Source organism: Hippopotamus amphibius, chromosome 10 (assembly GCF_030028045.1).
Source record: "Hippopotamus amphibius kiboko isolate mHipAmp2 chromosome 10, mHipAmp2.hap2, whole genome shotgun sequence".
In the NCBI taxonomy this organism is placed as follows: domain Eukaryota; kingdom Metazoa; phylum Chordata; class Mammalia; order Artiodactyla; family Hippopotamidae; genus Hippopotamus; species Hippopotamus amphibius.
In genome coordinates, this window is record NC_080195.1 from 70150313 (window position 1) to 70173770 (window position 23458).

The 23458-nt window shown below is 37.5% G+C and overlaps 2 protein-coding genes across 7 annotated transcripts in view; one reads left to right on the forward strand and one right to left on the reverse strand.

The window, feature by feature from the left end:
* CMSS1 (cms1 ribosomal small subunit homolog) overlaps positions 1 to 23458 on the reverse strand; it is a 352758-nt gene that overhangs the window by 240875 nt on the left and 88425 nt on the right. The gene's annotated exons all lie outside the window — the stretch shown is intronic.
* FILIP1L (filamin A interacting protein 1 like) overlaps positions 1 to 23458 on the forward strand; it is a 289653-nt gene that overhangs the window by 178318 nt on the left and 87877 nt on the right. For all 4 annotated transcript variants that reach the window (XM_057696270.1, XM_057696271.1, XM_057696273.1 and 1 more), the window contains exon 4: positions 2135 to 2313. In XM_057696270.1, coding sequence (XP_057552253.1) covers positions 2135 to 2313 — 179 coding nt within the window. The remainder of the gene's footprint in view (positions 1 to 2134; positions 2314 to 23458) is intronic.

Consider the following 23458-nt stretch of genomic DNA (forward strand, 5'->3'; position numbering starts at 1 on the left):
TTCTTTCCTACCCTCCTTCCTTGTCCCTACTAACAAACAAACAAAATAAAGAGGAAAAAAACACAATGGAAACCAACAGTAGATTAACTAAACCTTCTCTTTTCTCTTTTTGGGATGAACAAAGTTTAGTATTTATGTCCATACAACTACAAGAAGCTATCTGAGGAAGCTTCCTTTATGAAGCCTCCCTTAGTCATTCATTTATGCTTTACTATTATAATCATTCATTTATTAATTCTAGGGCCGATCCTGTGACAAATTAAATGTTTCCTTAAGTCAAATGTCAAGTTCCCCAAATTAAGGCTGATTCTATCACTATTTCACTCTCAAATTCTAAAAGCAGTTGAGCACTTCCCTGGTGGTGCAGTGGTTAAGAATCTGCCTGCCAATTCAGGGGACACGGTTCGAGCCCTGGTCCGGGTAGATCCCACATGTTGCAGAGCAACTAAGCCCGTGTGCCACAACTACTGAAGCATGCACTCTAGAGTCTGTGCTGCCCAACAAAAGAGGCCACCACAATGAGAAGCCTGCGTACTGCAAGGAAGAGTAGCTCCTGCTCACCCCAACTAGAGAAAAAGTAGCCCCCCACCCCCATTCAACACAACTAGAGAAAAGCCCGCGAGCAGCAACGAAGACCCAACCCAGCCAATAAATAAATGAATAAATATTAAAAAAAAAAAAAAAAAAAGCAATTGATTTGAATTTCCCTTATAATGCAGTCTAATGTTTGGGCAACTGGAAGAAGTTTTCAGAGAACTGTTGTTGCTTGAGACCCAGAACAATTAACACTACAAACTCCCTCTCAGAGGAGGGTTTTTAGTTAAAAGTGACTCTGCCAGCAAGCAATACAATTTAGCAAATTCAGCTTCCACAAAAGGATTGGTCACATTAATTAAAAATCATCAACACCTGTATGACATAATGAAGTATTTTGTGTGTGTTAAAGCACCATTATAAACCCATATTGGAAAACCAGACAACCAGCCTAAGTGTTTAGAGGTCTGTTGGGTTCTGCATGCTGAGACACCTTTATTCTCTTCTACTTCTGAAGAGATTTGGCCATTTTTGTGCTTTGGATTCCTAGTTAAGTATGTGCTTTTTAAGGATGTACGATTTAAACTGGCTTCAAATTCAGAATCACAAATTTTCAATCTTTTACGATAAAGGCAAAGGGCAAAAACAACCAATATTATCAATTATAGTTTAATATTTAACTAATCTAGAAAATCACATGCTTTCAAAACCATGTTCTTAAATGGATTTTAATTTATCAGTGGTCAAAGATCCTGAGCCATTTTTGTTTTAATCAGTCTACTTCCCTCTTTCTTGATTCCTTGCTTGCTTATGTTGTTTTCAATCTGTAAGCATATACTGGGCACCTACTATAAGCAAAGCACTCTATCAGATGTTAAGAATTTAACAAAAATAGAATGTAGGCCTTGCTTTCAGGGAGTTCACAGTCTAGTGGAGGAGACACAAGTAAATAAGACACAGGGTAATTGTGTTTTATAACAGAGATATAAGTAGGCCATGGAAACCAGAAAGGCCTTGGGGTTTATACTGGGTCACATTCGCACCCTATACCAACACAGAATTGACTAACAAGAATTTGAAAAAAATACACAAACACCTTCATGCATAATACACTGAAAAAAAGACCATGGATCCAAGAGACATACTCGGGCAGAGTACTTTAGGGAGGGCTGTGGCAGCAGCGATCAGCTAGGGGAGTGGCAGAATCAAACACTGCAGGGATTCCTTCACTTTCCATCATTCCTCTGATACGGTTTCTCTGGAGGGAAAAGGAAGTGACAGAAAGAGGGTAAGGAGAAATTGTTCAGATATCTACAGAGGCACCAATTTTTCTTTCTGGTTAAAAAAAAATGATGACATGGGAATTAAGATCCCACAAGCCATGTGGGACAGCCAAAAAAAAATGATGACAGTAAGAAAGTTACATTTGTGTTGAAACACATCAAAAAGTATCAACAAGAGTAATGATAAAAATTAAACAAGGAAATCAGAGACCCATAGTTGAATTAGTTTGTTAAAACTTGGACATTTCTAAAAGTGGGAGAGATGGCAATATTATGAATGATTTGTACTTAGACTATTAATGTATTTTCTTTTGTAGTTGGACAAAGTTGTGGAAAAACATAAACAATCTCACAGACGAATCCTGGAACAGCTTTTAATGGTAGAAAAATCTCACAGGCAAACCATATTAGAGTTGGAGGAAGAAAAGAGAAAACATAAAGAATACATGGAGAAGAGTGATGAATTCATAAGCTTACTAGAACAGGAATGTGAAAGGTAAGGCTACTTTGGACAAGACAATGACCTATTCTGCAAATTCTTACTAACCTCTCACTACGCACTAGGCATTATACCAAGGAATACAGGGATACGAGGTGAATATGACAACCTCTGGTCTCAAAAATATCACGGTCCAGAGTGAGGAAAAGGATATGTTTAAAAACAATATCAATACAATGTCAGAATAACTGGGTGTGATAGGACTGTGGAAACATAAATGCTGGGCACTTAATTCTTCAAGGGAGTGCCATGTGAAAGCTGCAGAGAGGAGGTAACGGGTCTAGTGCCTATGCAAACAAGAATGGAAAACATACAAAGGCAGGGGCAGAAATAAGTGTCACAGCATAGAGGTAAGACAAGAGTATGGGTACTGAGGGAACTCAAGCTTTCCCTTGGCTACAGCAAGGGGTATGAGAAAAGGAACCGGTAGCCATAAGCAGCTGATTTTATACTGTTGGCAAAAAGGAGCAAATGAAAAATTATGAGGAGAATGAGTTATCAGGGATGCTTTCTTAAGGAACCACTAAGGAAAGATGGAAGAAAGACAGGAGGAGCTTTAAACTGGGGGCAGGTATGTGTTCCAATGGCTATAGGGTTAGGGAGGATGGGGTGTAGCAAGAATTATTTATGAGGTATAGTCAGTATGAATTAGTGACTAATGTGACTAGAGAGCAGAGCAAGAAAAACAGGAAGTTATACTCCTGGTTATTCACCAAGGTACAGAAAGCAGGAATGGAGCACAGCCTTTCGTTGTTGCAGGATTTCTGATGGGGGAGACGGTTCAAAAGGGGGAGGGGGTCCTGTTCTAGACAAGTTGAGCATGAGGTACCCGGTGTATTCCAATGTCCAGTGGGGAGAACGATATGTCTAAATAGACAACCCATGGTTAGAAAAATAGGTCTGGAAAAGGTTGGGCTGCTGATGTGTATTTGCAGCCAGTGATAGCTGAAGCTATGGTGTTACTGTGGTGAGGGAGGAGAATTTTGAGATGGGAACTCTAGAAAACATAACCACTCATAAAGTTAGGGTTTTCCTCCATAAAAATGGATCAAGAAAGGAAGCTGAGAAGGAATAAAGAATGGTGGCAGATCAGAAGAACCAGAAGAGAAAGAAAGCAAGGAACCAAGCCAGGAAAGACTTTCAGGAAAGAGTGAGCAGTCAAATAGCACCAGATAATATAGAGAAGGATGAGCAAACGTCCCAAGCTGGCAACAAGGAAGACACTGAAGAACTTAATGAGCCCTTTCAATAAAACAGTGAAGGCAGAAGCCACATTGCAATACTTTGAAGAAAAAATAAGACATGAGGACACAGAAGCTTAAAATGTGAACTAGTATTTAGAGAAGCTTGGTTACAAAAAGGGAGAAAATGGTTGGTAAACATTTTATGACCACATGGAAAGCAGGTTATTTTACTCAACTTTGACCCTCTGTTCTGAATCACCTTAGAAAGTATGAACATCCATATTAAATTGAAAGAACAATGACTCCTCTCTATTAATACTGTAAAGACAAAAAATAACCAATCTTAGCAATGTCAAATTTTTACTGGATCTTCATTTCACTTTTGTTATTCCATGTATACTCCTCTTATGAATTACAGAGCTAATGATGCTAGATTCTAACAATCACAGAAAAATACAGAAAAAAATAATTACCTGGGAGCTCTCTTTTCTAAAATACTGGTAGTCTCAACTGTTTTGTTTGACTACTTACAATTCATATTTTAACTAGGTAACCAAAGTTACATGATAGCTACTCTAACGGCAAACTTTCACTTCTTTTCAGTGCACTTCATGGTAGACAGGTGGTCAGAGCACTAGAGAATCAATGGCCCTCACATCAAGTTTCTTTCTCCACATTCATCAGGGATTTGTTTTCTACTCACTACATAGAGGGGGTCTTGTTGCCTTGCCCCTCATGAACCTAAAGTATCTTCGGGGGCATATTAAAGGAGCAAAACAGGCCTGGCACCAAGGGAAGATGTGACTCAGACATTACAGTATAAGAGTTGTTATTCAATGAGACGTCATATTAAATATTATTTCGAACCCCTGTGGCCTGGCACCTGTGGCCTCTTTTGGCCTCCAAAACTTATTTGGTACTAATTTATTGAACACAGACACTTCCTTTTATCTCTCATTATTATGAACATTTATTGACCATGGTCAGAATGCTGCCTGCCATAGAATAAAGAGGTACTGGCTGTCCCTGCCCAGGGGGCTTAACCACATTAGTAGAGAAGGCAAGAGGACACAGATTTAGGGTGGGAATGTGGAAAGCTGTTGGTAGTATAGTTCTAATGTTCATGGTTGTTTCTCTATTATCTTCTGGAGGAAAGCTGAAGAGGGGTATCCAGAAGTAATGCTGTAAAGCTGGGAGGCAGATGGTGAAGATTATTTACATCAAGAGAGAGCAAAGAGGAACACTGAGAAATGAGAACAAAAGAGCAGTAGGCATAAAGGCCATGGGCTAGAGGAAAAGGAAAATAGTGGGATGAATGTAAATTGTACACCATCAGTGTATTACGAATGGTATTTCTACATGTATCAAAGTAGTTTAAGACGGAGAATTTAAAAGATCATATTTTTTTAGCCATAAAGGACACAAAATTTTTTTTGTCTTGAAGAATAATGAAAGTAAACAAACCATTACCAAAAAATAGGAAAAAAATGACTGGAGTGATTCTCATTCCCTGTTTAGCCATTCCAGAAGATATGGGAATATTCACCTCTTTCTGTTTGCTCAGGAACAGCTTCCAGATGGAACTCTTGGGGTGTGAGAATGTTAAGCCTAGTCTTGACTCACATGATACACAGACAATTCTGCTCCACCTGTAGATCACAATTCCCATATCTTGGCACTGTTAGTGCACTGGTTCTTCCTGCCCCCTCTGCTTGTAGCAGGGAGACTGTGGGCCTCATGAGGCATAATTGACTTCCACTTGCTTTAAGGCCATGTGGATAAAAATACTAAATGAACACCATCTAACAAAAAGGAAATGGGGAAACTAATAATTTCAGGTAAATTTATATAGAGGAGATGCTTACACAAGACAGTAAAATACCACTCGTATCTCATTCTCTGACAACAAATGACAGAACACAAACCTAACTTTAGTGAGAGTACTTCCTTTCAAACATGCAGCCACTCCTCACAACAGTAAGACTAATTTGTTGAGTCAAAGAATAATGTTTACTTCCTTCCTCAAAGTGATGTAAGCCACTCCCTAGTCAGTGACCCTCAGTACAAAGAAACAAAGAAAGATATCATAACCCCCATAAAAGTGGTTTGAGTGAATATAGCTATAAAGAACTATCTGATTGAAACTCTGAAAAAACACTGTGAAAGTCTAGTGATCCTATTTTTAGTGTTAGATAATATCTACTTGGAAATAAAATAAAAATTAAGAAATACATGACTGAGATAGTTAATGAGACCTTAGAGGGTGTAATAATAGATTTCAAATTGAGGCTCAATTTCTGTGTTTTCTTTGGAGAATTCATTTTATGTGGAAAACCCTAAAGGAGACTGATGTCACACATTGAGTTTGGGCCAAAATGTTTGCCAAGTGATGTCGTTGTCGTAATCAGTAAACAATTGGCTTTCCCACTGCAGGAGGGTGGGGGCAGGGAACAGCTCAGGAAACCCTGTTCCCAAGCATGTTAATGCAAAGTTTCCTTCGCTGTAATCTGTGCAGTTTGGTCTGCCCATAAAATAATATTTTATCCTCATTTCATGACGACTTTCTGCTCACTGACCAGTTTCAATGTGCGAATATATGTGTCACTGATGACCTGAATTATGTACTTGGCTGAATTACAAATAGCGTCTATGTGAAAGGTTTTATACAAAAGCAATGCCAGTAACTTTTGGCCTTTCTGAATGGCTTCACAGGAAAGCCAAAACAAAAATCACTTTTAGTCAGTGCAATTTTGCAAAATTTTCCCATAAGTGAAAAGCCAATTTTGTCTGTACTTTCAAAAAAGCTTGCATAATTTTTATTTTTTCAGTTCAATGGGGGAAAAGGCTGTGAAGGAAAAAAAGTTTCCTTTTTTGAAACCATGCTTTCTTTTTTAGAACACTAAAACAAACCATGTATACTAACCATATATATTACTGCATTTCTGGCCTTGAAACAACCACTGAAGTGGGAAACAAATATTGTTATGGCAACTCTGTCTAAAAATGAGGCTTCAACTTGTGGATTTTTTTAAGGCCTTAAATTATTTTTCATAATATCTTGGCCAAGTAGGTTGGTGCTGATAATTCTGATTTTATAAAACAGGACTTCAAATGGTAGCTTCTCGACAGCCACATAGTAAGGAAGGAGTCACAAGCAGAATTAATTTCTCGTTCCTGTCCTGCCCAGGTGTGATTAGACAATAATGGCTCGGGGGCAGAAGGGTCTTTGCAGGAGAATCAGCAGGGACCCAGCTTCAAAGGTTGTTGTCTTGACCACACCTTGGGCTAAGTCCTTAGTAAAGAACAAAGCGTTTCCACCTTTCCCTTTAGCTGAAGCAACTTGATAAAGAAAGATTCCCATCATCAACTCTTTCCTACTATGACAGGCCTGTTTTCTAGATGGGTATCAGGAAAGGTGAGTGAAACACTAAGCCATATTTGACCCTTCTGTTAACTAAGTATATTGAAATACTTTCGAAGGCTTCTCTCAAAAAACATCAAATCTTCTTTCTAGAGGCTTTGGATACACCCTTGAAATATAAATATATAAACGAATGAGTGTATTAATCTACTTAATCTTTTAGTTAAACTAACTAGCTAGCTATTTAGTGCTGCTTGCCACTCATTCACTCACTAAAATAAAAAATAAAAAAACCCAAAACCAAAAACAAACAAAAACACCCCCCAATTAATGAAATGCCTGCTACCTGTCAGGTCTGCTAGACACTAGGTGAAGGAGGTAGCTGTGTTCATCACTGACATAAAACCTCAATTCATTTGTGCATGTGTAAAACAGAGACACCACTGTAGACTTTATGATTTGATACTAATGCTTCTAGGGCACTATGAGATCATGATGGGTAGGGAAAAAAAAGGCACCAGTATGGTACAAAAACATAATACATGAATACTCATGAAAATAAAACATTCAGGAGGGCTCAATAAACACATTAAACTAGAGTACTTTACTAGAGAATTCAATAACTTGCAACAATTGCCATTGAGACTTTCAATTTCTTTGGTCTTAAATCTCAGCTTTTAAGAATATCCCATGAAGCATAACACAGTGGGCATAATGTTTTTTAAAAATAAAGTCTACTTTTTAAAAATCATATTTGGAAAGCCAGCAGTTTTAAATTTCATGCACACTAAACTATTGCTGTAGAATGCATTGTACTCAAATGCAATCATTTCCTTTCAGTTTTCTGGCAAGGAGTTATATGTATTACATATTCTCAAGGCTATGTCTTGCAAGTAGTGAAATGGATGCCAGATCTCCACTTGACCTTGTCATTGGTATCCAGTTCTTTGTTAGAACAAAATGGAGACCACCTCAAACACATATGTTGATATCATAATTCTACAGAGAATCACAATGTAATCAGCCTAGTATACATATACCTCAAGACCTAACATAGGGTCTGGGTAGGGATGCAGAGTGATTACCTCACAAGGATACCAAGAAACCCATTTAGGACTGCATATCATGACTTAACTTTCAACAGATGTCACAAAACCATACTCTTGTAACTGCACAATTCAGTGGTTTCCATACAACACCATTTAATTATAGAGGTTAAAATTCGGATACAGTGATGACACTATTTAATTGCTTTCCCTTCCCAGAAAGCTGAACTAAACTTTACAAATAATTTTGGGTGTGTACTTGGATATACAATGATAAGTGAATTTACTGCTCACAAAAAATACTACAAATGTTAAAAAGCAGTCTAAAAGAAAATATAACAAGCACAGTGAGGGATGAACCGGAAACTTGGAGACAGGGGACTCTGGTCTGCAGACTGGATCTGCAGCTAGTGTGTAACTCTGGGCAAATTCCATTTCTCCAAAATTGTATGTAAACAAATAGGACAGGCTATATCACTTGTGCGTCTCTTTCAGATCTAAAAATCTGTGATTACGTGATTGTTACAAATAAGTAACTTTTACTTCAAGTCTATTATTCTAACCCACACTATCAAAAGAGATCAGTGAGAATGACAGTACCTCAACCACCAACTTCAAATCCAAGTCTGTATATCCATTCTTAAAGGATATCTAGATTTAGGTGTGTCCTATTGCTTCCTGAATGTCACATATTCAAAATCCAGGTGAATTTACAACCTTTCTATTCCTGTTTATTCTACCACATTGAATAAATCTATCAGATAATCATAAAGACTACAGAGATCTCTGAATCCTAAATTTAAATGAGAAAAGACCTAGCAATCTAGACCAACCCTCTAATTTTTGAATTGTGAAAAGTAAGGCCCATCAAGACTCAGCTAGAAACTCCCAAATCTTGCTGCTAAACACCTGTAAAGCCAGACCAGAAGCTAGCTCTCCTGATAACATATTCGGCACTGTTCTCCCCAGAATCATTACTAGGTGCTCAAGCCTTGTGCTTGGTATTGTGGGAGGTCCAAAGAAATTTAAGGCATAATTACAATACAACTGAAAAGAGAAGACGCTCATAATGTAACCTATAGATTATTCAGGTGTTCATTCTGTGGTACTGTCACTGCTGTTGCAACATTATGAAAGGTCAGTCAAAAAGGATATTAAGGACTATAATTATCCAATGGCCCACATGGCCCTAGGAGAATGCAAGATATACAGTAAGCCCTGGATAAATATATCTAACTGGCTCATAGCTACTAGCTTAACAGCCCTATAAAACAGGAAGCCAAAGACTGAATGTGGAAAGGCAACCTCAAACTTTTGTTCCATCTAAGTATAAAATATAAAGAGGAAGAAGAGTCATTAAACTATATCAAAATGGAAAATTTTGCCACATAAATGGAAACAAAGGTAGAACATTAGAATTAAGCTGTATCCTGAGTTTGCAACTTGTAGGTAAACTTTCCTGGCAAATATATATTATTCCTCATGAGAAGATGAAGCCAAACAGCTCTGGCCAGCCATGAAAATGGGAGATGCCTGGCACAAATGATGAGTAAATATCATTGCACAGAATGGCCTTTCCTTGGAAGGATGTAGCGTATTGGAGTTAAAAGCATAGACTCTGGAGTCAGAACCAACAAGAATTTGAACCGTGGTCCCATCCTCTCAGCTGGTCCTACTAGCTATTTGACCTTGAACAAAGGACTTAGTCTCTGTAAGTCTCAGTTTCACCATCTGTTAAAAAAATGATATGGATCTCACAGGTTCTTGCAATTAGTAAATTTTATAATGCATAGGAAGTGCTAAGTATGGTGTCTGACACTCAGTAAACACTAGCATCTCTCTCCAAATCTGCCTTTCTTCAAATCACTTAATTTGCATACTCTGTACCACTGGGCACTTTATGGACGGCCGGGAAGGCACCTGATTTGACCCTATGCTGGGTGCTAAGGATGCGATGATGAATAAAAGCTTTCAAGGGATGTACCCTTCAGTGTGGGGACCAAAGACACAAAAACAACTGCAATGTTGTATTGTAGATGCAACGACAACTGAGAATACAGAGCAGGCACAAATGAGGGATCACTCTCTAGGCCTGGTTGTATCTTACTTCCTTCAGAGTAGGGGTACTGCTAAATGTCCTCATGATCTAACATTCTAACACCGAACTGGACACTATAGTACAGAATAACTTTTTTATTTTTTAATTTATTTTTATTTCTAATTTTTTAAAAAAAGTTATTGGCTGCATTGGGTCTTTGCTGCTGCGCACGGGCTTTCTGTAGTTGCAGAGAGCAGGCGCTACTCTTCATTGTGGTGTATGAGCTTCTTATTGCGGTGGCTTCTCTTATTGTGGAGCATGGGCTCTAGGCGTGTGGGTTTCAGTAGTTGCGGTACATGGGCTCAGCCGTTGTGGCACACAGGCTTAGTTGCTCCATGGCATGTAGGATCTTCCCGGACCAGGGCTCGAACCCGTGTCCCCTGCTTTGGCAGGCGGATTCTTAAACCACTGCACCACCAGGGAAGCCCCTCAATAACTTTTTTACCCCCTAAACCCTGATGACCTATTTCCCCCTTTTGGAAATCATAAACAGAAAGGTTAATGTAATGATATTATGAAAAGCACAGCCTACCACATACTCAAAGTTAAGACTCACCCATAATGATGGTTTTTAAGTGCACCAAAAGACTCCACTGTTCCTTGGGCCTGTCACTGTCACAAGATCCCCACACTAATCACATCTTCTTGCCTAAAGGGATTAAGTGGGCTTTTGATTTATTTTGTCCACATCTCCTTCTGCAGGGCCAAGAGCACGGAGAAGTATAATAAATATTTGTTGAATAAGTGACTAAAATGCAGAAAACGTTGTTACACTAATTATTTTCCATTAATATCTTCTCATAAGTTAGCTTCTCGATTAGGTCTTTTCACTTAGCCCAGCTTTTGAGAACAGTATATAAAACAAGTCAATTTTGATAGGGGAAGCAAAATAAGGTTAAGAGCTTTGGGATTATCCTAGAGACAGCAGATATAAAACAAGATGGGTCCTTCATCAAGGCACTGGAGGAGAGAATGATCCAAAAATGGGATTTTAAAGTTAAAAAACATCAGAAACATTAACTATTAAAAAAGCTAAAAATAACTCAGTTCATACTTTGAATAGTTTTTGTATACTATTTTTTTCTCTAACAAAAACATCATGAACTTTTTCCTAAATCACCAACTATTCCTCAACACCATAATTTTAATTTTTATTATTATTTTAAAATTATGATTATTATTTAATATTTACTTATTTGGCTGCACTGGGTCTTAGTTGCGGCACAGGGATCTTTTGTTGGGGCACGCAGGCTCTTCCTTGCTGCACATGGGTTTCTCTCTAGTTGTGCCACTTGGGCTCCAGAGTGCACAGGCTCAGCAGTTGCAGTGTAAGGGCTTAGTTGCCCCGTGGAATGTGGGATCTTAGTTCCCCGACCACGGATTGAACACATGTCCCTTGCACTGGAAAGCGTATTCTTAACCACTGGACCACCAAGGAAGTCCCAACACCATAATTTTTAAGTACGTGAATACTACTGTGTCATACAAATGTAATTTACTTAATAAGTTCCCTATTGTGGGCATTTAGATTCCTTCTAATTTTTCACTTTTATAAAGAACACTATGATGAATAGCCTCATACTACAGTTAATTTTTACACCTTCCTGATTGTTGCCTTAGAATAAACTTTTAGATGTGAAGTTGCTGGGTCAAAAGTTATAAAACTTTTAAGGATTTTGAAAACTGTAGCTAAATTGCATTCTATAAATACACTATTTATACTGTCACTAGTAATGAAGGAGAGAGTACCCATTTCCTACTTTTTAACTTTGCCTGGGACTAATCTTAAATCTGACCTCATTTAAAACATGCTGTTAAAAAGTATGTAAAGTGAATGAATGTTCATAACATGATTCAGACTTTCCCATTGACTTGGGCTTTGGTTTTAGAGATGTGCTACTCCTGACAAAAAAAATTCTAACATGTCATCAAAAACATACTCAAACATAACATTTTCTTGCCACTGTCAAAATAATTTCATTATATTTCCTTTTCTCTATCAAATTCAGATTCTGATGGCCAACCATCACTGTTCTTCCAAAACACTGCTTCTGTTGCTCTTTCTCAGAAAGGTCTGAAACCTCCTCCCTCTGAATAATCCCACACAAGCCTTAGAGTCCAAGTTCAGGATCCTAGTTCCCCTTTCCCACTACATGATGAATTTGGCAATAATTCATAATGCTTATAGTACTGGCCTTACATAGATAAGTTTGATTTGTTTAACACTGTGAAATCCAAAGTTCACGTTGTCAAATTCCCCCTTTAATAATGTGGTTGGTTAGGAGTATGTGAGACTACCACATCAATTTCTCCTATTTAATTCAATTTCTTCTCACCAATTCTCACTTCCTCACGTATCCTCCCTATTTATCATGCATAATACATTATGCCCATAGCATTTTCCCATTTATTTCCATGACTTCCCTAATGACAGCATGAAATATTTGACATGACTGGTGAACAGGTACTTTATATCTTCAGAAGATGTTTCAGAAGAAACATACATGCAGGATTTATGAGACTGAGTATGTGTTTTCTTCAAAATAAGTAATTTCTACCTCATAGTTTGTCCCTTTATATCATGCATTTTTTTTGTTCTGAGTACATATGACATTCAAGGCATTTCATGCCATTAATAAACAGTGGAATGAATATGTGTGTGTGTGTGTGTATACACGTAAAGAAAAATACATTTTAAACATATATGCAAAATATGTATCTTTACATGTATATATAGATATGTAAAGAAAAAATTTGGGAAAAAAGAGAATCACGTCTGGCTGTCACAGCACTGTTTAGTAAACATTTCCTTCAAAGATATATGAGAGATCTCAAAATGCAATATTTATCAGTAATGCTGTTAGTGAGGACCAAATATAAGTGGCTATTAAAAAGACCATTTCCCTGTGGGGTGCATCTGTCATTTACTTTATGTCAAATTACTTCTTACTCTAAACAGATTTATCGATTAATCAAAACTCCAGCTAATAATCTACTCAAGAACACTCCAGCTGTTTTACAGACATACTTACAAACATAATAGCATTTAGCCATTAGGACAGCACTTAGATTAAATGAATGGTCTTTTTATATGTTTATTTGTGGAGACAAAGATGGAGAACTCCCATGGCTTCTTCATGTAGCAGAATTCAGTGGCTTACTCTCACCATTCCTTTGAAGGATAAGATTTTTATCAATAAACAAAGCAAGAGGCACAAAATAAAAATGTTGGAAGGGGGAAAAAATCACTCCTTAATTTTCATGTGTGTTGAAATCTAAGCAAGGCATGCCTCAATGACAAAGCAGAGCAAATCAGATAAAACTTCATCCTGAAAAAAAAGCCTCTGGATGGCAAAAAATGAATTCTCTTCTAGACTGGAAGGGTTTAATCTTGAAACATGCCTCCTTGTCTCCTCTGAATAAGCCTGAATTTTTTCAAATTGATTTTATTTTGTTTGTTAGGGAGCATGTCGGGCAATCACTTAGTTTCCACTTTCAGTTCCAGAAAGAAGCCTCAGGAATCCAAAGAGGTTTGTAGCTTCAGAATGAACTTTTCTTGTACCATGACTGAACGCTCACAACTCACCAAATCATACAGAGAATCAAAGAAAGTTGGTTAGTTTCTTTGGACTGTAGATATACCATACAAAGGTGAGAGAGAAAAAAAGTACAAATATACAATCATAGACAATTCAGATGAACCTAAATTTCAAAACGTTTCAGAAACAGTGTTCAAATTCTGCTTTTATTAAATGATGATAGCTACTTCATACTTTCTTATAGATGCTGTATTTATTAACAATTATTTTCATTTAAAATATATCTGATAAAGAAGATGTGGCACATATACACAATGGAATATTACTCAGCCATAAAAAGGAATGAAATTGAGCTATTTGTAGTGAGGTGGGTGGACCTAGAGTCTGTCATACAGAGTGAGGTAAGCCAGAAAGAGAAAAACAAATACCGTACGCTAACACATGTATAGGGAATCTAGAAAAATGGTACTGATGAATCTAGTGGCAGGGTAGGAATAGAGATGCAGACGTAGAGAACGGACTTGAGGACACCGGGGGGAGGGGAAGCTGGGACGTAGTGAGAGAGTAGCATTGACATATACACACTACCAAAGGTAAGATAGATGGCTAGCGGGAAGCTACTACAGAGCTCAGGAGATCAGCTTGATGCTTTGTGAAGACCTAAAGGGGTAGGACAGGGAGGTTGGGAGGGAGGCTCAAGAGGGAGGGGATATGAGGATATATGTGTAAATACAGCTGATTCACTGTTGTACAGCAGAAACTGACACAATACTGTAAAACAATTATACTCCAACAAAGATTAAAAAAAGAGATTACTTTTAGCTCTATGTGGAGAATAGATTGCAAAGATATGAAACTACCTTGTACAGACTTCTACTGCTTAACAAAATAAACGTGTGGTGTTTTCTTTAAATAAAACGTGTAAGTCAGTGTTAAAAAAATAATAAAATAAAATAAAATATATCCGAAACATAAAAGGGTATGCGGAGGAAGGGTGTTGCAGCCTCAAATGCCTTCAGGGGCCAGCAGCGTAGGGTAAATGACAGGAACAGGCTGGGTGTATACAATAGAAAACAGTGAAGACCTTGAAAACCTGCAATGCTCAAGCCCATCTAATTAGCTTTCTAAATAATTACTTCAGTGTTACCAATAAACAAGAAATAGGCCCTATGATGCAGGTGATCCAGAAATGAAGAAGCAAGACTTCAGGAGTCCAGCTCTGAGAACAAGGTATGTATGGTGAGGAAAGGGAACCAATATTCTCTGGAATCTTGTAACAGAAGATGTGTACTGAATCAGAAGAATAAGCACTGGGCACTCACACTAGGAAGTATAGGTGAGGTGGACAAGCCTGTTTATCATGGATTCTTTTCTGCCTTCTCTTTCCTACTCGTGTGTAAGCTCCTCGAGAGCTGAGACATCTTGTTTTGTTTATCTCTGTATCCCTAGCTCCTTGAAGAGAGTGCCCAATGGATATTTATAGAATAAGTAAATGTATTACTCTCTCCAAACACAGTCACTAACATGAGCTCTATAAGTGGTAGCAGCAGCTATAGGGACTTCAAAGGAGCTGTTTGTTTTAGTAGAGACCCCTCCTCAAAGGTCCCCTGCTTTTTTTTTTTTTAATTGAAGTATAGTTGACTTATGAAGTTGTGTTAGTTTCTGGTGTACAGCAAAGTTATTCAGATTTTGTGTGTGTGTGTGTGCATTTTTTTTCAGATTCTTTTCTGTCACAGTTTTTTACAAGATACTGAGGACAGTTCCCTCTGCTATACAGTAGGACCTTGTTGTTTATCTATTTTATATATAGTGATATGTATCTGCTAATCCCAAACTCCTAATTTATCCCTCCCCTCTTTCCCTTTGGTGACCATAAGATTGTTTTCTGTCTGTGAGTTTGTTTCTGTTTTATAAATAAGGTCCCCTGCTTTTTGATGGCAAGAATAGAAATGTGTTATTCTTTGTTTGTGCTTCTAAATGTTTTTATACTGATATATATGTCACACTGTTGAATTAATATAAAAACATTAAATTTCTTCAAGTTCTATACACACATACACACACACAGATGCACGTACCACGCATTATAAAACAAACCAGAATAATAAAATGACAAAGGTGCAACCAGCAAAATCAATATTGTCAGAATTCTGTATAACAAACAACTTGCTTTCATTAACAAATAACGTACAGGGGAAAGATACAGAGGGGAAATTTTAAGTTAAAAGAAATTTTAACATTTCCATAAAGTGTAAAGTATGATCTTATTTGAATCTTGATTTGAAGACACTATAAGAGAGAAAAGGAGAGAGAGACAGACTATATGAATGTCAGGAAATTTGAACACTGTGATATTTCATGATATGAAAGAATTATTCCCCATGTTTGGGTATGTTAACGGTATTGTGATGTATATTTAAAAAGAAACCTTATCTTTTTTTTTTTTTTTGGCACACGGGCTTAGTTGCTCCGTGGCATGTGGGATCTTCCTGGAGCAGGGATCGAACCTGTGTCCCCTGCATTGGCAGGCGGATTCTTAACCACTGCGCCATCTAGGAAGCCCCCTTATCTTTTAGACATATATTCTGAAAATATAAAAAAATGAAATAATAAGATGTTTGGGATTTGCATCAAAATAATCCAAATTGGGGAGCATAGTATAGGGGAGGCAAAATAATTCCCCCTCTACCCTTTTGCCTTCTTGGCTGAGATCCACTTAAATAAAAGACAGGTTAACAAGAGAAAACCAAATAGAAGTTTATTAACATGTATACCTCACGTATATATGGGAGATACCCAGGCAAAATGAGTAACTCTATGAGATGACCTAAACTACAGTCTCAAATATTGAAACTGTCTTCAGCTAAAGACAAAAGAAAGAAGAGGGGTGGGGAGTGGGGAAGCCGGTAGCAAGTTATGGGAAGTTACCAGAAAAAGCACAGGTAAGGTTGTTATGCAGATTTAAGTTGGTGCCTTCTCTGCTGGTAAGATTCTCCTGTGATTTAGTCATCCTTCTCTTCTTGGTACTAAGAGGGAGACACCCTTATAAACCTCTGTTTCCTTCATAAAAGTAAATTTCCCTTACAAAAGAGTAACTCTACTCTTGTCTTCAGAACTTCTTCTGTACCTGCTGTTTATCAAAATAATCAGCTCAAAATAACTTTTATGTTAAGAGACATATTTGGGGTGGCATAATCTGCTACCCTTCAGTAGGGTGGTAGAGAAGAAACAAGACTGGCCAAGAGCTGATAATTACTGAAGCTGTAAGAAGGACCCATAGGAGTTCATTTACTATCATCTCTACTTTGATATGTGCTTGAAATAATTAAAAAACAAGTGAACAAAAAATAACACAAGAAAATAGAAATTTTAAATAAACAGAAAAGTATAAGATGAAAATTAACATCTTTCTCTGACTTTACCTCACTTCCTACTCTCCAAAAGTAAACTGTAATTAATAGTTTTCTGTGTATATTTCTAAAAATTTACTGTAAGCATCTACCAGCAATTCGTAAAGGAGATCTTCCCAACTCAAAAAAAAAAAAGTGGATGCACATTATTTCATTTTAGAGATGCAATTCCTTTGGCCAGGCTCCATGTATGGGCTTTAGATTGTATTCTTTTTTTATTTTATTTGCTACTAAACACTGTCCAGTTAATTGACTCTCAGTAACTTCAGATGCATGTTAATTCCAAACTTCTTTCAGAAATAAGTTACTCCTTGGTAACTTTGTGTTTTTTGCATAATGAAGAACTAAAACCCACAAGAAAGGAGGCCTTTGTGCAGGACCCTAAAGACAACACATAAAACTATAGCGGGGCGGGGGACAGCACTGAGATGACATTTCCAGGGTCAGGTCCACAGACCCCACTCATGTACTTGTTAGCACCTTCCCCAAGAGGTCTTCAGATCTCCTAGCAGGACAGCGCTATAAAAGCTACAGAAGCGGGGATCTGATGCAAGAGCAGCATCTCTGGCAGCTCACATGACATTTGTACTTATTCGTAGTAGTCGCCTGATGAAGTGAACAAAGTGACCACAGAAGAATCAAAGGTAACAGAATTCTAAAAGCAAAGCCCACATATACTTTCTTTATGCTGTCCCAAATACATGGGATGCTCCTTATTTGGATAGGGCACTTCCATTGAGGGGAACAGGACATGATTCATGAACTCCAAATTTTCCCTGGAAAGTTTCTGGGGAATCAGAAATAAAGCAAAATAAGAGGTAAAACTATTATCAACCTGTGAGCTATTGCCATCTATGGTCACTTTCTTCTTCTAGAAAAAATGATATAGTTTTTTTCTTTTCCAAACTACTTTAAGTTTTACAATAAGGCTATAAATCTCAACAGATAATGGTTTTAATACATGCTAATACAGCTTACAGGTGGAATAAAGTTTCTCTTCAAAATATAGAACTAAGATAGCACACAAGGTCATCATAAAAACTTAGATCTAGGCACAGATCAAATAAAATCAATGCTTTGCTTTTTAGAAAACATACCAATCTCAGAACATTTTTACTTTGGAAGTTAAACTAATACAGTTCTCCAAAGAACATATACAAATGGGCGATAAGCACAGGAAAAGATGCTCAATATCATTAGCCATCCGGAAAATGTAAATCAAAACTATGAGATATTACTTTACACCCACTAGGATGACTATAATAAAAAAGATCATAACAAGTGTTATTGAGGATGTAGGGAAATTGGAACCCTCACACACTGCTGAGTAGGAAAGTAAAATGAAGAAGCTGCTCTGGAAAATAGTCTGTCAGTTCCTCAAACAGTCAAATACAATATTAGTATAAGACCAGCAATTCCACTCCTAGGTATATATCCAAGAAAAAGGAAAACCTATGTCCACACAATAACTTATACATGAATGTTCATAGCAGCATTATTCAAAACAGCTAAAAACAGAAACAACTCAAATGTCCATCAACTGATCAACACAACTGTGGTATATCCATGCAATGGACCACTATTTTGCAATGAAAAGAAACCCTGTGTCCATTAGCAGTCATTCTCCATTCCCCCTCTCTGCCCCCTGGAAACCATTAATCTGCTTTCTGTCTCTTTGGACTTGCCTGTTCTGGATATTTCATAAAAATGGAATCATAATCATACAATATGCAGCCTTTTGTATCTGACTTCTTTCACTTAGCATAATGTTTTCAAGGTTTATCCAATTTGTAGCACCTATCAGCACTCTATTCCTTTTTATGGCTCAACAAAACTGAAGGGTCCATATGGGTAAAACTTGACTGATCTAAGTAATCAATATGATAGATACAAAACTATTAATGATAATGGATATCTCTCATGAGATATAGGTTAGCTATTTTCTTAGAATTTTACAAGGAAGGCCTTTTAATGTCAGATCACACTCATGAACCAAAGTGCAAAGACTTGAAAATAAGCTAATTGGGATATTCCAAAGGGAAGTGACCAAAGGCAAATGATTATTTGCTGGGGAAAAACAAAGGAGGAAGCATTTTTGTTCTACATAGAAGAAAAAAGAAAAAGGACAATGAGGATATCTATCATTCATTCATTCACTCATTTCACATTCATTTAACCTAACACTATGCATGGAACAAGGAACTGGGAAAAAAAACAATAAGACATGGATGCTGTCTTTGAGGTCCCAGTAGAAAACATAAGTAGGATGAGGTAATTAATTGTGGGCTGCAATAAAAGCATGTATAGCGGCTCAGGGATCCCATTTGAGGGATGGATTAGTTCTGCATGGAGGGAATGGGAAAGCATCCCAGCAGGGAGCAATCAGCTTGAAGGCTGAGTGGACTCTTAATCAGGCAGCGAAGAGGAGAAATGGTATTCCAGGCAGAAAACTGTACCGACAGGTACAAAAGACTGAAGAAGAGGAGTTTGTGGAATTAAGTCTGTTGAAGACGGGTAGCTTAGGGCCAGGGTATACAGACCCTATGTGCCATTACTCTAGGATTCCCCTTTATCCTGAGCCCAAGGGAAATCTGTCACACAAAAAAAGCTCAACTTGCCATGGGTGATTTGTCAGAGAACATATGCCATACACAAAGCACTGTGTTAGGTGTGTTCAGAGTCAAGTTTGGAAAGAATATATGTAATAACAATATTAACAACAACACCCAGAAAACTACTACTATAAGGAAAACACGAAAGAGGGCAAAGCTCTTCAGAAATGGATTCCATGCTACCCACTGCTGTACTACTTCCTGATAAAGATTTACAGCAAAATGGGATAGGAGAAGTACATGCTCATTTGGCTACAGTAAATGGAAAAATAAATCTCATTCCATCCTAAATCCCAGAAAGGGAGACGTGGGTGTGTAATGTGCTATCTAATCCCTTTTGCCTGGCCTAAAATTGGCTAATTACTGCAACATTTGAGTAAATGGCACAGAGATATAACTAACTGGAAAAGAGAAAGGAACAGGAGCATCTATTTATTTTAACTGTATCCTGAGCTCTGCCAAGAAGACGTTCCAGTCTCCATCCCTTCATCCTTGAAAAGAGCTACTTAGCTAACCTTACTTAGAGAATATCACTGTCTTTGGCCATCTTTTGAGTTTGGTCCCAATTTTCTTGAGCAAACTTGCTTAAAACTAACTAACTAAATAAATAAATAAGTTCTGGGCTGATGTTTCCTTCTGCAAAATGGGCGGAAATAGTCTTCCTACCTACTACCTTCCTTGCACAAGAGCTAATTAAGAAAAATATGGGCAACTATTTGGGTAAAGAATTTGAGATTTATGGATCAAAAGTGAAATATTAACCAAATGAAGTATTTATTTACATATGGGGATATTTTGAATTACAGAGCATTACTTTTATCAATCCAAGGGCTAACTACTAATATTTCCCAGATAACCTTTAAAAATTACTTCCTTTAGAAACCATAAACAAAATGAAAAGACAACCCACAGAATGGGAGAAAATATTTGCAAATGAAGCAGCTGACAAGGGATTGATTCCCCAAATATACAAATAGCTCATGCAGATCAATATTAAAAAAACAAATAACCCAATCAATAAATGGGTGGAAGATCTAAATAGACACTTCTCCAAAGAAGACATACAGATGGCCAAAAAGCACATGAAAAGATGCTCAACATCACTAATCATTAGAGAAATGCAAATCTAAACTACAATGAGGTATCACCTCACACTGGTCAGAATGGGCATCATCAAAAAGTCTACAAACAACTGGACTTCCCTTGTGGCGCAGTGGTTAAGGATCTGCCTGCCAATGCAGGGGACATGGGTTCAATCCCTGGTCTGGGAAGATCCTACAGGCCACGGAGCAACTAAGCCCATGTACCACAACTACTGAGCCTGTGCTCTACAGCCTGCAAGCCACAACTATTGAGCCTATATGCCACAACTACTAAAGCCTGCATGCCTAGAGTCTGTGCTCCACAACAAGAAAAGCCACCGTGATGAGAAGCCTGCACACCGCAACGAAGGGTAGCCCCTGCTCGCCACAACTAGAGAAAGCCTGCACACAGCAAAGAAGACACAACACAGCCAATAAATAAATTTTAAAAAAAAATCTACAAACAATAAATGCTGGAGAAGGTACGGAGAAAAGGGAACCCACCTACACAGTTGATGAGAATGTAAATTGGTACAGCCAGTATGGAGAACATTATGGATGTTCCTTAAAAAACTAAAAATAGAACTAACATATGATCCAGCAATCCTGCTCCTGGGCATATAACTGGAGAAAACCATAATTTGACAAGATACACACACCCAATGTTCACTGCAGCACTATTTACAACAGCCAAGACATGGAAGCAACCTAAATGTCCATAGACAGAGGAATGGATAAAGAAGACGTGGTACATATACACAATGGAATATTACTCAGCCATAAAAGAGAATGAAATAATGCCATTTGCAGCAACATGGATGGACCTAGAGATTATCATACTAAGTAAGTCAGACAGAGAAAGAAAAGTATCATATGATATCACTTACATGTGGAATCTAAAAAGATGATACAAATGAACTTATTTACAAACAGACTCACAGACTTCAAAAACAAACTTAGGATTACCAAAGGGGAAAGGTGGGGGAGAGGGATAAATTAAGAGCTTGTGATTAACATATATATACTACTACATATAAAATGTATAATCGACAGGGACCTACTGTATAGCATGGGGAACCCTACTCAATATTCTGTAATAACCTACATGAGAAAGGAATCTGAAAAAGAATGGATGTATGTATATGTATAGCTGAACCACTTTGCTGTAAACCTGAAACTAACACAACATTGTAAATCAATTATACCCCAGGATAAAATAGAAGTTAAATTTAAAAAAATCACTTCCTTGCAGAGTGGCAAAGAGGTACTGGATACGGTAGTATGCCTATGCCACCTCACCCAGCCTAACAACTGTAAAGACATGTATTTGTTTATTTTGAAAGCTCTTAGTGATAGGAAGATTTATTAGAGAAATGAAACATTTCACCTCTAAAAGCTCAAAGAACTCTATTTTTGTTGCATTAGTCTCGCCAGGAGAATTCTGAATGTTTGCTTTCTATCAGTCGACAGTGTGAGTCAGCCTGTCCCAAACCGGTTTTCTAACCAGAAAACTGAGAAGTCTGATGACACATTTAGGTAAACATGCTCACTGGATGAAGTTATTTAAAATTTTATAGTTGTTTTAATCCTCTGTAAGCCTCTGAAATCCATATAGGTTTTTAGACAAGATTTAAGTTCATATGAGTCAAAGAGTAGAAATTATATATAAACCAACTCTATTAAGAATTCCATGGATTCTGGATAACTAAGAATGTCATGCTTGAAAGAGCAATGAGGATAATCTGACCCCAAAATGAAGTCTTTAACTGTTAACTAATCAACCTTATTTCTAATTAAAACTTCAGCTCTAAATACAGGTCTTACCACAAAGAAAGAAATTTCTCATCTGTTCTGGTCAGATGACGACAGCTCTTTGTTGACAGTGATAAATGAACTCTGACTGTGAAAGGTTTACTAAAGTGAGAGTTGTAGACCACGACTCTCATCACCTACTCTCCAGGCAATCTGAGAATTCAATAGGCAGTTAAAAGCAAATGGTACCAAAATGTGGCAAAATATAAGTCAGTTATCTAAATTAACTAGAACTGATAGCAACAGTGTTATTATAAGAGCTAACCAAAATTTGCAGTGTGATGGATTTTTTAATCCACGTAGATCAAAGGCATATAACACATGAGCCACGTGTAGAAAGCACTGACTATAAACCTATACAGGGATTTTTTTTTTTTTCTTTTTTTATCCTGTGGAGGGTTGGTGCCCCAACCCTGTATTATTCAAGGGTCAACAGTATATTCCTCTTTTGACACCCTATTTTTAGCCATAGTATTACTTCTTTATGCAAAGAAGACTCCTCAGGTGAATCGACCCATTCTCTTGTTCTGGAGAGTTTCTTCTTTACCTAAAAAGAAATCTTGCTCTTGCCACGAAAGAGTGTTTCTGCTCTAAAATTTAACTTTCAATTATTCACTGTTACCCTGGGGAGTAAATTCATAACAAATAACTAAGGTACAAGGGAGTGGCTCTAAAACATTTTGATGCTGTGTCTCTCACTACTCCTAGTCCCTCCCTCCTGCTCCAAGGGTTCCACATTACTCCTCCACTGATATATGAAACACACACACACACACACACACACACACGCATACCCCAGAACTCACTTTACCTTGAAGGTAGCACCACCAAATCCTAGGTCAGATTACCTCTGCTCCCTTCTCTGATGTTAGACCAGACAGAGAATTTTATAAACAGAGACCAGAATTTGAAATAGGTGGCTCTCTGCATTTCTTTTACCCACAGTCTCAACTTCAAGCTCCTAAATTTTGACACATTATCTACTTGTGTAAGAAACG